The sequence below is a fragment of the Astatotilapia calliptera genome, chromosome 2, assembly GCF_900246225.1.
Source record: "Astatotilapia calliptera chromosome 2, fAstCal1.2, whole genome shotgun sequence".
Classification (NCBI taxonomy): Eukaryota; Metazoa; Chordata; class Actinopteri; order Cichliformes; family Cichlidae; genus Astatotilapia; species Astatotilapia calliptera.
In genome coordinates this window covers 16,999,284-17,011,848 of record NC_039303.1, presented here as the reverse complement: position 1 = coordinate 17,011,848, position 12,565 = coordinate 16,999,284, and the positions used below count along the sequence as shown (strand labels likewise).

Genomic DNA, 12,565 nt, shown 5'->3' with positions numbered 1-12,565 from the left:
CCTAGCAGGTTTACTACAACTAACCCTGACTGTCTCCGCCCCTTTGTCGGAAACCTGACAGTAGGAAGTGTCGGACATGGCGTGCCACTTCCTTGAAGAGCCAGTAGATCGTGAAGCCCAAATTCTCCGCAGAGCTCTCCGCCGGGAGAGAGTGATCAGAGCGCGTTTGGACATTTTATCATTTCCTGATGATTTTCTGTGCGAACGTTACCGTTTCTCAGCACAATCTATAATTTATTTGGATAACATCCTCAGGCCATATATTACGCATGTGACACATCGCGGACATGCTCTCAGTTCATTGCATATTATTTGTATCGCACTTCGGTTTTTTGCAAACGGGAGCTTTCTGTATAATATTGGTGACGCTGAGCACGTTTCCAAGGCTACCGTCTGTCGGGCAGTCAGGAATGTTACAGTTGCACTGAAACGTCTCCTGCACTCGTTTGTGGTGTTCCCCGGTCATAGACCCACAAGATTTATCAAAGAGGGATGCCACAAAATTGCAGGTATCAGGATGACCAAAACTTAATGTATGATGTGGTGATACTTGGACTACTACTTAAATTTTACATTTATTTTCACGGTTCCCAGGCGTGATTGGCTGTATAGATGGCACTCACATTCCAATTATTGCTCCTTCAGTAAATGAAGGAGACTATGTGAACAGGAAGTCTTTCCACAGCATTAATGTACAGGTACATAGTTCCCTGTAGCATGTCAAACTAACAAATTATTTCATTATAGTAATGGATGCTAATTTGTGTTCTCTGCACTGTGAAGATCATATGTGATGCTGCCAACATTATCACAAATGTGGAAGCCAAGTGGCCAGGCTCTGTCCATGACTCACAAATATTCCGTGAATGTACACTGAGCACAAAATTTGGACATGGTGAGTTGAGAATACTTTAAAATATATAAAGACCAATTGCTTCAGGGACATTTGAACTGAAGTGTACCCTTCTGTCTTAGGAGAGTTCACTGGCTACTTGCTTGGTGATAGGGGGTATCCATGTTTACCCTATTTGCTTACCCCTTACCCTGACCCTGAACCGGGCCCACAGCAGCGATATAATCTGGCTAATTGCAGGACAAGAGCCAGAATTGAAATGACTATCGGAATGCTTAAGGCCCGGTTCCAGTGCCTGCAAAGACTCAGGGTCACCCCAGAAAGGGCATGTGACATTATTGTGGCATGTGTGATTCTTCACAACATTGCCACAATTAGAGGAGAACACTGTCCTTCTGAACCAAACATCAGCAGTGATCCAAACCATGAACATCCTGACCCTCCCACGGACATACAAGATGGAAGAGCAGTCAGAGACACCATATGTCACAATCATTTCTTTTGACCCATCACCTCAACATGTTGAAAGAAGAATAAACAGATTTTTTTGTTCAACTGGCTTTATTGGTCGCCTGTATTTCCTGTACACAAAGTATTAAAAGATGTAAACCTCATAAAGTGTCTCTGTTGCTTCCTCCTCTGTAACAGCTGTCAATGTTTCTTCATTATTTTCCTGTAGTAAAGAAATAAACAACATTGCTGTTCTACTGTAAACTCATATAATCTGTGGAGTATTACTCACAACTGCATGTTGGTCTGGCTCAACAGGAGGCTGCACCAGATGCAGTACACCACCACCATCAACTGATAGAATATGAGGTTTATACAGGTCACTTATAACTTACAAGGGACCAAATGGCAATTAACAAACATACCAATCACCTTACACTTCATTGTCATTATGCTCTCAAAGACAACCAAGACTGAGGCAAGGCAAAATCAGTAGGAAAATAACTTCACTACAAAATAATTCATTATGGTAAAGAGTTTATCAAATGAATGAGTAGCACTGCAAAGGTGACTGTGAAGAAAGGATGTATGCACATCATGTATTATTTTGAATTTACCCCTTATGTAGGCACTTGTGTCTTGCGGGGTTATTGACTCAGAGGATGTCCCCGCAGAGATGCCTTCGGCCACAGGGCGCCCACTGTTTTGGCTGAGGGCCAACTGCTCAGCCTCTGTGAGTGGTGGTGGTGGAGGACCCCCACCTGTTTTTCGGGCCTCTGCTTTTTTTCTGTTGGCTATAACGGGCCACATTTGAGCATACAGAGTAAGCAAATATGTACTTGTAATGTGCTCAGATAATTTCAATAAGTGCTTACAGAAAGAAAATTAATGTAGCCTCTAACTGCAATTGATTTACATGGGACAAACAGACCAAGCACTATGGCTCATAATACAATTACGCCTTACCTGTTTGGACTATATTTTTATATTTCATTTTTACTTGCTGCCAGGCACGTTTGGGGCCTGTTGGGTTGCACCTGCGCTCACATCACATCACAAAATGAAATGTATAAAATAACAAATAAAATAACATATGATAAAATAACGTGTTAAATGGGTGGAAATCCCTAGATCAATGTTTATATTAACACTCACGCATTGACTCTGTCGGCTATGTTTTGCCATGCATGCTCCCTTTCTTTTGCAGCTGTGGCTGTGTTACTTTTTTCCGCGGAATTTGCATGTTATCGGCATATACTGCCATCAGAATTTCAGCCTCAAGCGCTGTGAAATACATTGACCGCGCCTTCTTTCCCTCCGTCTCCATGGTGACTCGCTTAATCTGTGCTCCGCTTATCAGGGCTTTATGTATCCTCGTCCGCGCGCTTCACTTGGGGTTAAAGCAACTCCGCGTTGACTGAACTAATTGTTATCAGCCTTTCTGAAACGGAATATTCCGAGTTGGACAGTTCGGGGTTACTCAACCGTGAGTGTCGTTTTTCACTCTGAGTTTTCCAAACCGGCTTCCTGAAACAGGGCCCAGGTTTATAAGATTTTTATTAATGACACAGTTACACTTTCAGAAAAGACGTTTAAAGTAGATTCGTTTTGATAAACTGGTGAGCAGGTGTTTGTAGGTTCATGTGACCTCTGACCTCAGCACTGATGCAGGAAGTGACACACTTTTTCAGAGCGTGGGAAAATCGTTACCTGCAGTTCTGGTGATAATCCACTGAGCCAAACTTCACCTGATAAAGTAAAACGAGATGTCAGACTCACCTGTGCACCAGGTAAGGTCACATGCTGATATTTTGTTCTACTAGACTCATCCTGGAGCGTGCTTGGATGGATTCGACTCTCAGTCGAAGGCATGCGATATTGCTGCTAGTGTCACTCTAAAACAGGGTTTTTCCCAAGTCAAGGATCCTAAACTTTTTTTCATTTATTTTTGTTTTCTTAATCCTGATTCTGATTTCTGGTTTGGTGTTCTTATTCCAATTCCCTTAATTAGTCATTTTGTGTTCTGTATTCCTCTACAGAGGCTGAGCCTGTCGGTGGTTTCTTCCTGTTAAAAAGACGTTTTTTCGCATGATCAGTATTAATGTAGGGTCTTACAGTATAAAGGACTTTGAGGTGACTGCTGTTGTGATTTGATGATGTATAAATTAAACTGAGCTGAATTTAAAGGGTCCACTATAAAACCTGTGTATATTATTGAGATTTTTCCTAGACTCTACATTAAGTCTCCACCAGGGATCAATAAAGTATTCTGAAGTCCTCAAACTAAGAAGGCTGCTTTTGGGGACGGCATTGTCATGTGTCCCAGTTGAATGAATTGTTTTCAAATGTGAGGCGCAGACGACATTAGCAAGCAGCATATTCTGCTAATACTAATTAGAAGACCACATACGCCTGACATGTGACTGGGAGCTGAGCCCCTCGAGTCGCCCCCGAAACACGTCATCCTCCGGCCTGCAGGGGGCGCGCTTACTGTGGCCGTTACTGCTGTCACGCAAGCTGTGACGTGGAACCCGGGTTGAAACAGACCCGCGAAAACTGAACAGTCCGGACGGACACCGGAAGAACGGGACCGTGAGGCCATGGGTCAGGAGTTTCACATCGTCAGGTGTTTCCGCTGTCAGAGCTTCCAGGTGCAACAGGTGAGAGCCGACAGCGTGAGGCTAACAGGGTTAGCATGCAGGTGCTTTTCTCAGGCTGGAGAATCAGTGTATTTATTAGTAATGGAGCCGTTCTCAGATGGCTCACACTGACGTCACAGTGAACGCGCGCTGTTTATAACATGAAGTCATCATCAGTGATGGTGGACAAAACATTAGGCACCCGTATCCACGCTCACCTGTGTGACGCCAGAAAATCAAAGTCACCTGAGGTGCTCCTGTGGCGCTGACACGTGACGATATCCCAGGAGTTTTTTAAATTTATTTTTTTATTGTCAAACAAAATATTAATTAAAGCTCTTAATTTACATGTCAACAAAAAGTTACATACAGGTATAAGTGGTTAAGGACAAAGCAGTCGTCGAACAAAGAACATTTAAAGAACATTATAGGCCAGAAACAGCATAAAGCAGCCTCTAAAAATTTTTTTTAAAAAAAGGATCTGTAACTCGAAATTTCGAAGTCAAAATTTCAAGAAAATAAGTCGAAATTTCGAGTTAATATCCTTTTTTTTTTCTTTTAGTGGTGGAAACGGGCTTCCATAGGTAAGGTGACCTGTCATATAAAAGTAAAAAACAAAGGTACGCACATACAATCTAGCTACATCAATTAAAAAGCTGAATCAAAAATTCAAGTAAGGTGTGAACTTTATTTAGGTTACACTTGTCTAATGAAGCCTTCCACAGCAGGATTTCATATTTAAAGCCAGCAAAAATCGGAGTAATTTCATTTGTGAATGAAAAAATTTGCGACTGTAAAGTTGTTAATCCCAAATTCTATTTTTTTTTTTTTTGTTCGTAGGTCAAATAATAATAATTACTTGAAAAGTTAGAGACGTGCAGTCAATATTTTTAGAGGTTAACCAGTACTGAAAACCATCCCAAAAAGATCTGGAACTTTCACATGAATAAAAAAGATGCTCTGTAGTCTCAATATCAGTATTGCAGAAAGTGCGTGTTTGTATTGAATTTCTTCTGAAGATAGTCGTTGGACGGATATATGGAATTTAAAATTTTAAAATGATTTTCTGTTGCTTTAGGTGGAATTGGAAAGATAGTCAAAAACTTTGAATTATAATCTCTAAATATTTTTTTTAGTTGAGAAGGGAAAAGTTGTTTGGTGAAAATTGTCTTTAAAAAATTGTTATTGCGTGCCTTTCCTTTAAATTGGCGATCATTGATTATTAAGGACACAAATTATAGAGGAAGAATAGGTTAAACTGGCCAGCCATCTAAGTCATTGCAGGGGGAATGGCTTTCACAACTTTAATGAATTTACTTTGAGTACATGATATGGCACATTTATCTATGAATTTGTTATATGTTAACATCCATTGAACCATCAATTGCTTCAAAATCAATCGCATTCAAACCTCCTTCTTCAAATGACTTCACTATATCATTCTTCCTAATATAATGTTGCTTGTTTCTCCAAATGTAATTGAAATTAATTTGATTTATATTATTGATTAGGACCCGGCCCAAGTAGACCGCGAAGGCCGGGTCCTCCGAAGGATGCAGTCTACGTTTTGGGACACAGCTAGTGAGTGAATACTGTGAAAACCATTAGCGGGTGAATCAACACAGAGTGTTGTCACTTGCACAAAGCACGCGAAGATTACACTATGAAATAAATTATCTAGAAGTTTGAATTAAATTGGAGATGCAGATAAGCTACACAAAAACACCACTGTGTGTTAGAACAGGAACAGGAAGTGATACTCTACCCCAGAGAGAGCGAACACCAAGTGACAGCGCCACCCTTACAGTGTAAACACTCCAACACTTTACATAGGTACATAGGCTAGGGCACTGATATTAACAGCTGATCGTTTATCAATAATGCTACGGATCACAATAACAATCACGGATAAAAATCAGAAGATCAATATGAGGTCCATTTATTTCTTTGCCCTATGTTTTGTCTGACAGGTGAAGAAGGCGAGAAAGTGGAGCTGTAAACTGTGTGGAGAGAAACAGTCATTGCTGAAGGTCAGAATCTATCAGTCGCTTTATCAATAACAATATCATCGATTCATGCTTTTATGTTTTAGTTCTAAACCTTATATTGATCATTAACAAACAGAAAGAAAACACCTGTTGACTCTGTTCACTCGTACCCTACTGCTTTGAATAACCTTTATTGCTGTACTTTCTGTTCTCTGGCTAGTCTTCGTGGGTGTCACGCAGGATGGTTCATGGGTATCATTAATGTATAAACTGTGTTTCTTATCAATCAAAGGTCACATAAACAGCTCAGTGTGAGGACGTCATTGCATTTACCAGCCTGCTCTTAGTTTATCCTCTGACTGATCGATCTCATCTGATTGATCGGTAGGAGTTTGGGCGGGGCAATGCGGCAGACTGCAGACGTCACGTTCAGAAACTAAACGCCATGAGAGGAGCCATGATGGAGGAGCAAGAGCGCCGTTCTTGGTCACTATGGTAACCAGGTTTCAGTTCCACTGTGTGTTGTAGTCCCGCCGTCTTTTAACACCACCAGGTCTTCACAGGTCTTTCCCGTTTACAGGGAGCAGGAGCAGCAGGAGGAGCAGCAGGAGGATGAGGAGCAGACAGACGAACCGGTGAGCCGCTGGAGCAAATACTTGGACACACCTGAGGAGGTGGAGCAAGACGATGAGGCAGAGCCTGAGAAGGATTTAGGAAATCGAAGGCAGCTCCATGGCATCAAGATGACTGACAGGTGAATGTTGACAGGTGTTGTTGGAGGCATCATCATCATCACAGGCATGAATGTTAGGGTAAGGAACTGTTGAATTAATTTAGGATCGTCTCTGATCCTCCGGCTCAACTTAGTTACTGAAAGATTTAAGTCAAGTCAGCTTTATTTGTACAGCATTTTTAAAAGTTTTGGCCAGAACAGAGTGACGATAAAAGAAGAACTACAGGAACACCTGTACAAGCATCAGCTGGATAGTCATCTGGTAGATCTTTGGAGGATCCAGGTTTCAAGCCTCGCCATGATCCTGTCATTCAGGTCCTCTCACAGCTATCCTTCTTCCATCCCACTTGGGGCTTGGTACCCAATCTCATCCTGTTGTCCTGGCTCAACCTTACCGTAGCATACAGTGGGGCAAAAAAATATTTAGTCAGCCACCGATTGTGCAAGTTCCCCCACCTAAAATGATGACAGAGGTCAGTAATTTGCACCAGAGGTACACTTCAACTGTGAGAGACAGAATGTGAAAAAAAAATCCATGAATCCACATGGTAGGATTTGTAAAGAATTTATTCGTAAATCAGGGTGGAAAATAAGTATTTGGTCAATAACAAAAATACAACTCAATACTTTGTAACATAACCTTTGTTGGCAATAACAGAGGTCAAACGTTTACTATAGGTCTTTACCAGGTTTGCACACACAGTAGCTGGTATTTTGGCCCATTCCTCCATGCAGATCTTCTCGAGAGCAGTGATGTTTTGGGGCTGTCGCCGAGCAACACGGACTTTCAACTCCCGCCACAGATTTTCTATGGGGTTGAGGTCTGGAGACTGGCTAGGCCACTCCAGGACTTTCAAATGCTTCTTACAGAGCCACTCCTTTGTTGCCCGGGCGGTGTGTTTTGGATCATTGTCATGTTGGAAGACCCAGCCTCGTTTCATCTTCAAAGTTCTCACTGATGGAAGGAGGTTTTGGCTCAAAATCTCACGATACATGGCCCCATTCATTCTGTCCTTAACACGGATCAGTCGTCCTGTCCCCTTGGCAGAAAAACAGCCCCATAGCATGATGTTTCCACCCCCATGCTTCACAGTAGGTATGGTGTTCTTGGGATGCAACTCAGTATTCTTCTTCCTCCAAACACGACGAGTTGAGTTTATACCAAAAAGTTCTACTTTGGTTTCATCTGACCACATGACATTCTCCCAATCCTCTGCTGTATCATCCATGTGCTCTCTGGCAAACTTCAGACGGGCCTGGACATGCACTGGCTTCAGCAGCGGAACACGTCTGGCACTGTGGGATTTGATTCCCTGCCGTTGTAGTGTGTTACTGATGGTGACCTTTGTTACTTTGGTCCCAGCTCTCTGCAGGTCATTCACCAGGTCCCCCCGTGTGGTTCTGGGATCTTTGCTCACCGTTCTCATGATCATTTTGACCCCACGGGATGAGATCTTGCGTGGAGCCCCAGATCGAGGGAGATTATCAGTGGTCTTGTATGTCTTCCATTTTCTGATGATTGCTCCCACAGTTGATTTTTTCACACCAAGCTGCTTGCCTATTGTAGATTCACTCTTCCCAGTCTGGTGCAGGTCTACAATACTTTTCCTGGTGTCCTTCGAAAGCTCTTTGGTCTTGGCCATGGCGGAGTTTGGAGTCTGACTGTTTGAGGCTGTGGACAGGTGTCTTTTATACAGATGATGAGTTCAAACAGGTGCCATTCATACAGGTAACGAGTGGGGGACAGAAAAGCTTCTTACAGAAGACGTTACAGGTCTGTGAGAGCCAGAGATTTTCCTTGTTTGAGGTGACCAAATACTTATTTTCCACCCCAATTTACGAATAAATTCTTTACAAATCCTACCATGTGGATTCATGGATTTTTTTTTTCACGTTCTGTCTCTCACAGTTGAAGTGTACCTCTGGTGCAAATTACTGACCTCTGTCATCATTTTAAGTGGGGGAACTTGCACAATCGGTGGCTGACTAAATACTTTTTTGCCCCACTGTATGTGTTGTACCCTAACATGTGAATGTTGGAACACTGAGCTTCTAGTTGTTTCAATTCAATAAGATTCAAGGAAACAGTCTTCGCTGGGGTTACCGCCTTCATCTTTATCTGTGGGGTGGCTGTAGCTCAGGAGGTAGAGCAGGTCGCCTACTGATCGGAAGGTTGGTGGTTTGATCCCTGGCTCCTCCAGTCTGCATGCCAAGTATCCTTGGGCAAGATACTAACCCCAAGTTGCTCTCCGATGCGTCCATCTGAGTGTGAATGTGTGAATGTTGTTAGAAAAGAGGCTTGTTGAAGCATGGGGTCGATGTGGAACTTGCTAAGGAGCATTAAACCAAATATCAGTGGAGGTTTGCGTACATATTTGAGCCTGTGTGGATCAGAGAAAATCCCACATAAATTTAGACTTGTTTTTAAAGACATTTGGAGGAACAGCAGTTCATTACTCATTCATGATGAGTGGCTCACAAAGAGTTCTTAGAGTTCAGCATCACTAATCACACTGAAATCATCGCTTTGACCTGTGACAGGAAGAGGAAGCGAGCCGAGGAAGCAGGACCAGAGGATGTCCACACATCTGAACAGGTAAACAGAGCTGCTCACCTTCAGCGCTCAGACCCATGACCTTCAGACTGTGAGAAGAGCAGAATGCCTCCTCATGTACTTGACCTTTAACCTTTGCTCTTCTCTGCAGCTAAACTGTATGAAACTCCAAACACCTTCAACCATAAACACCTGTAGCCCCACCCTCTTCACCACCAGGTGGGCTAATTTCCTCAGCCCTGACTCAAAGGTGCAGGAGGGGGAGAAGCCTGCAGTTGGTGAGTGGAGTCAGTCTTTAAGTGGTGTCGCTGCTCCCTCCTGCTCTGGAATAATCAGCAGGCCCCGCCCTCTTCTTCCTGTTACCTCCATGTTCGACAGCGGCGAGGACTTTAACTTTGACGACGACTTCCTTGTTAAACGTCTCCCGGAGTGATTGTGCATTTGTGTGTTTCTAAAGAGGAGACTCTGACAGACTGTGCTTTTCTTCATGCTTTTATTGCTCACACAGAAACGTTTATATGATGATCAATAAAGAGAACAGAAACATTGATTAATGGACAGTATTGATTATCATTCAGACAACAGAGCAGAAATAATCAGATGCATGTTGTGACATCGTGATGATATCATCAGTGCTAGTGTGGGCGGGGCTGCTTGGCATACTGGATGGCGTCCAGCGCAGCGCCGATGTCAAAGTTCTTGGCCTGAAGGAGGCGGGTGAGCCAGCCGCCTTCGTCAGTGAAGCCCATCGAGAGCATCGAGGCGAGGGACTCAACCAGGCGGGGGTCAGCCTCTGAGGGCAAGAGGTCAGCAGGGTTTAGAGGTCAGTACTAACAGAACTAAAGTCACAGAGTGTGGATGCCAGCTTACCTTGAGGCAGGTGTGGGTACAGTGCCGCCTCCCTCAGCCCGCTGGGGCCCGCCTGCCCCTCAGACAGGGGCCCCTGCTCCTGGTTGTCGGGCTGCAGGGACTGCAGTTCACCTGTGGAGGGGTCGACCTCTTTGGAGCTCAGGTGGGTCCACTCCTCATCAGAGTCCTTGCTCACCTGAGGGTCACCACGCTAAAAGGTCACAGGAGATGTTAAAAGGTAGTTCTTCCTCCCTGCTGTCCCGTCAGGATCAGCTGATTGTTCTTTCTTCTGATATTTACATCATGAAGCACTTTGAGGTTTTATAAAATTAAAAGTTACCTTTGCTCCTAGACTGGCCCCGCCCTCACTGCTCGTATGCTCCATCTCCTCATCGCCCTCACCCCCCCCACTCTGAGTAGGTGGGGTCACCTTGGTCCGTTGGCCCTCGTGCTCCACGTCGATGTCCACATCGATACCTGTGTAAAGCACACACACACCACTTCCTGTTTTAGAGCCAGCTAGAGATGTTCACTCATCTCACATGCACAAACACAGTGACATCATAGTCTTTACCTTACAGCATCAAACAACTGTTTAAATGAGACTGACACTCACCTAGTGGGCTCAACATGGCTGCCACGCCCTCGCCAATGTTCTTCAGGAAGTCCACGTTGGTCTGAGAGCCTGCAGGGAGAAATAAAAGATGTTTTAAAATCACACAGATGTCACACATAACATTATTTTAGTGCTGTGACAGGATGTTTAAAGGGCCACACAAACGCGGCTAATGTCATGACCATTCAGTCCGCACGTGGTCTTTTTATTTTGAAATGTTGCTGCATTTTCCCTCTTGTACATCGCTTCCTGACCTTATCTGCTCTGATCTGACTTATTGATCAAGTATCACTTTAACCAAGATGGCAGAACTCACCAGAGGGGGTGTTGGCATCAGCAACAGGTTTGGAAGGGCTAGACTCGTTCTGGTCCGGGTCGTTGTCCTGGTTCTGAGCCTGGTTCTGGTTCAGGTTCCACATGCAGTGTCTCATCCTCTTCATCCACTTCCCCCGAGGAAACCACTGTAAAACACAGCCTCACAGTCATGTTTTGAAGGGCCTGAACAGGACACCTGCAGACCTGCACAGGTAGACTCACCTGCAGTGGGTGCCAAATGGGCAGTAGAGCGTGCTCAGTGTGCTTCCCCTTAGCCTGGCAGGAGGAGCAGAGGTCGTAGTTTGGACACACTGAACACTTGAAGCGGGTTCCAATCACAGGGCCATCGCAGCCATCACAGGTAACGTTGGGGTGCATGGTGTAGGGTGGGGCCACATGAGGAGGAGGCGGACCCATGTGTGGTCCATGGGGTGGGGCATGAGGACCTCCAGCATGGGGAGGTGGAGGACCTCCAGCAGGGGGAGGGGGAGGCCCAAAGGCAAAGGGAGGGAAAGCATGGAGAGGGAAGTCCCGTCTGTGCTCCTTCTTCTCTGTAAGAATGAAGCTATATTACCACAGCTGGAGGACGGATACCGCGAGCAATAACATTTATACAAACTGCAAGCATACCTCGGATGAAGAGGCGGAAGGTGGAGTCCTTCATGCACCCCAGACCCATCATGAGCTCATCATCAGAGGAGAAGGCCACCAGGTCCCCATCTTCATCTGCAACACCATCATCATCATTAGTCACACACTGGTGAACTACAAAGGCTGCAGGTGACTTTATAATTCCAGACTAACTTTGAGGGTGTTTGTCCGTTTACATGACTATAAATAAAGATTAATTCGACAACTGATTACGGTTTCATGTGTTTACAGGGAAACGGGTGAGTCTGGTCAGGTGAGTGTGCGCCTGCGCACTAACTCAGTTACGTCCTCACTCTCACAGTCACAACTTAAAACAATCAATAAGAATCCAGGAAGCGGTCAGAGTGTAAATCCCTCATCTGAACCCCCGCGCGCTCACCTCGGTAAAACAGGTTGAAGTTGTTCAGGTTTCCAAACACGTCCGCAGTTTTCCTGCTCAGGTACTCGAAGCTGCAGGACACGTCCTGATCCACCGCGAACCTGCGGATCTCCTTCACCGCCTCGTCCTTCCCCAGCAGGTAGGCCTTAACAGTCACCGACATCCTGCCGCTGACACCGGGTACACCTGTGTCTCTGTACGCTGATCGTCAACCGGAGGCTGAGTGTATGTCTGCGTGTTGTTCGCTGATAGTCAACCGGAGGCCGGGTTTATGTCTATGTCCGCTGAGAGGTGTCCAGGTCCGGGAGTTGGTGAGTTTGTGACGCACTTTGAAATCTCTCGCTCTGCTTTATGTTTACTTCCGCGACAAACGTGGGAAACGACGTCTGTGACGTCAGGGAAGTAAACACAGATTCGGCCTTCTATTGGCTTTTTCTCAGAGTCCCGCCCACAGGACCAATGGCAACCGAGGAATGACTCAGCGGCTTTCCAATGAGGTACTTTCCCTGAGTCATGTGACCTGTTTAAAGTTCATGAT

The 12,565-nt window shown here is 44.8% G+C and overlaps 2 protein-coding genes across 3 annotated transcripts; one reads left to right on the top strand and one right to left on the bottom strand.

Moving 5' to 3' along the window:
- Positions 1-3,794: 3,794 nt before the first annotated feature.
- On the top strand, positions 3,795-9,767 carry mrnip (MRN complex interacting protein). Of its 2 annotated transcripts, none has more exons than XM_026185734.1 (6): positions 3,795-3,963; positions 5,913-5,972; positions 6,319-6,425; positions 6,511-6,684; positions 9,205-9,259; positions 9,369-9,767. In XM_026185734.1, the coding sequence occupies exons 1-6, from the start codon at positions 3,904-3,906 to the stop codon at positions 9,648-9,650; spliced, it is 738 nt and encodes a 245-aa protein (XP_026041519.1). In that variant the 5' UTR covers positions 3,795-3,903; the 3' UTR covers positions 9,651-9,767. The 2 variants fall into 2 exon arrangements, with proteins under 2 accessions (XP_026041519.1, XP_026041527.1); XM_026185742.1 differs by having other exon boundaries at positions 3,960-4,004.
- On the bottom strand, positions 9,694-12,432 carry sqstm1 (sequestosome 1). Its single transcript, XM_026185724.1, has 8 exons — positions 12,028-12,432; positions 11,628-11,723; positions 11,220-11,548; positions 10,999-11,143; positions 10,683-10,751; positions 10,407-10,543; positions 10,088-10,277; positions 9,694-10,010 (listed from the first exon to the last, which is right to left on the bottom strand). Exons 1-8 carry the CDS (start codon positions 12,188-12,190, stop codon positions 9,853-9,855), a joined length of 1,287 nt encoding a protein of 428 aa, XP_026041509.1. The 5' UTR covers positions 12,191-12,432; the 3' UTR covers positions 9,694-9,852.
- Between the last annotated feature and the right edge of the window lie 133 nt (positions 12,433-12,565).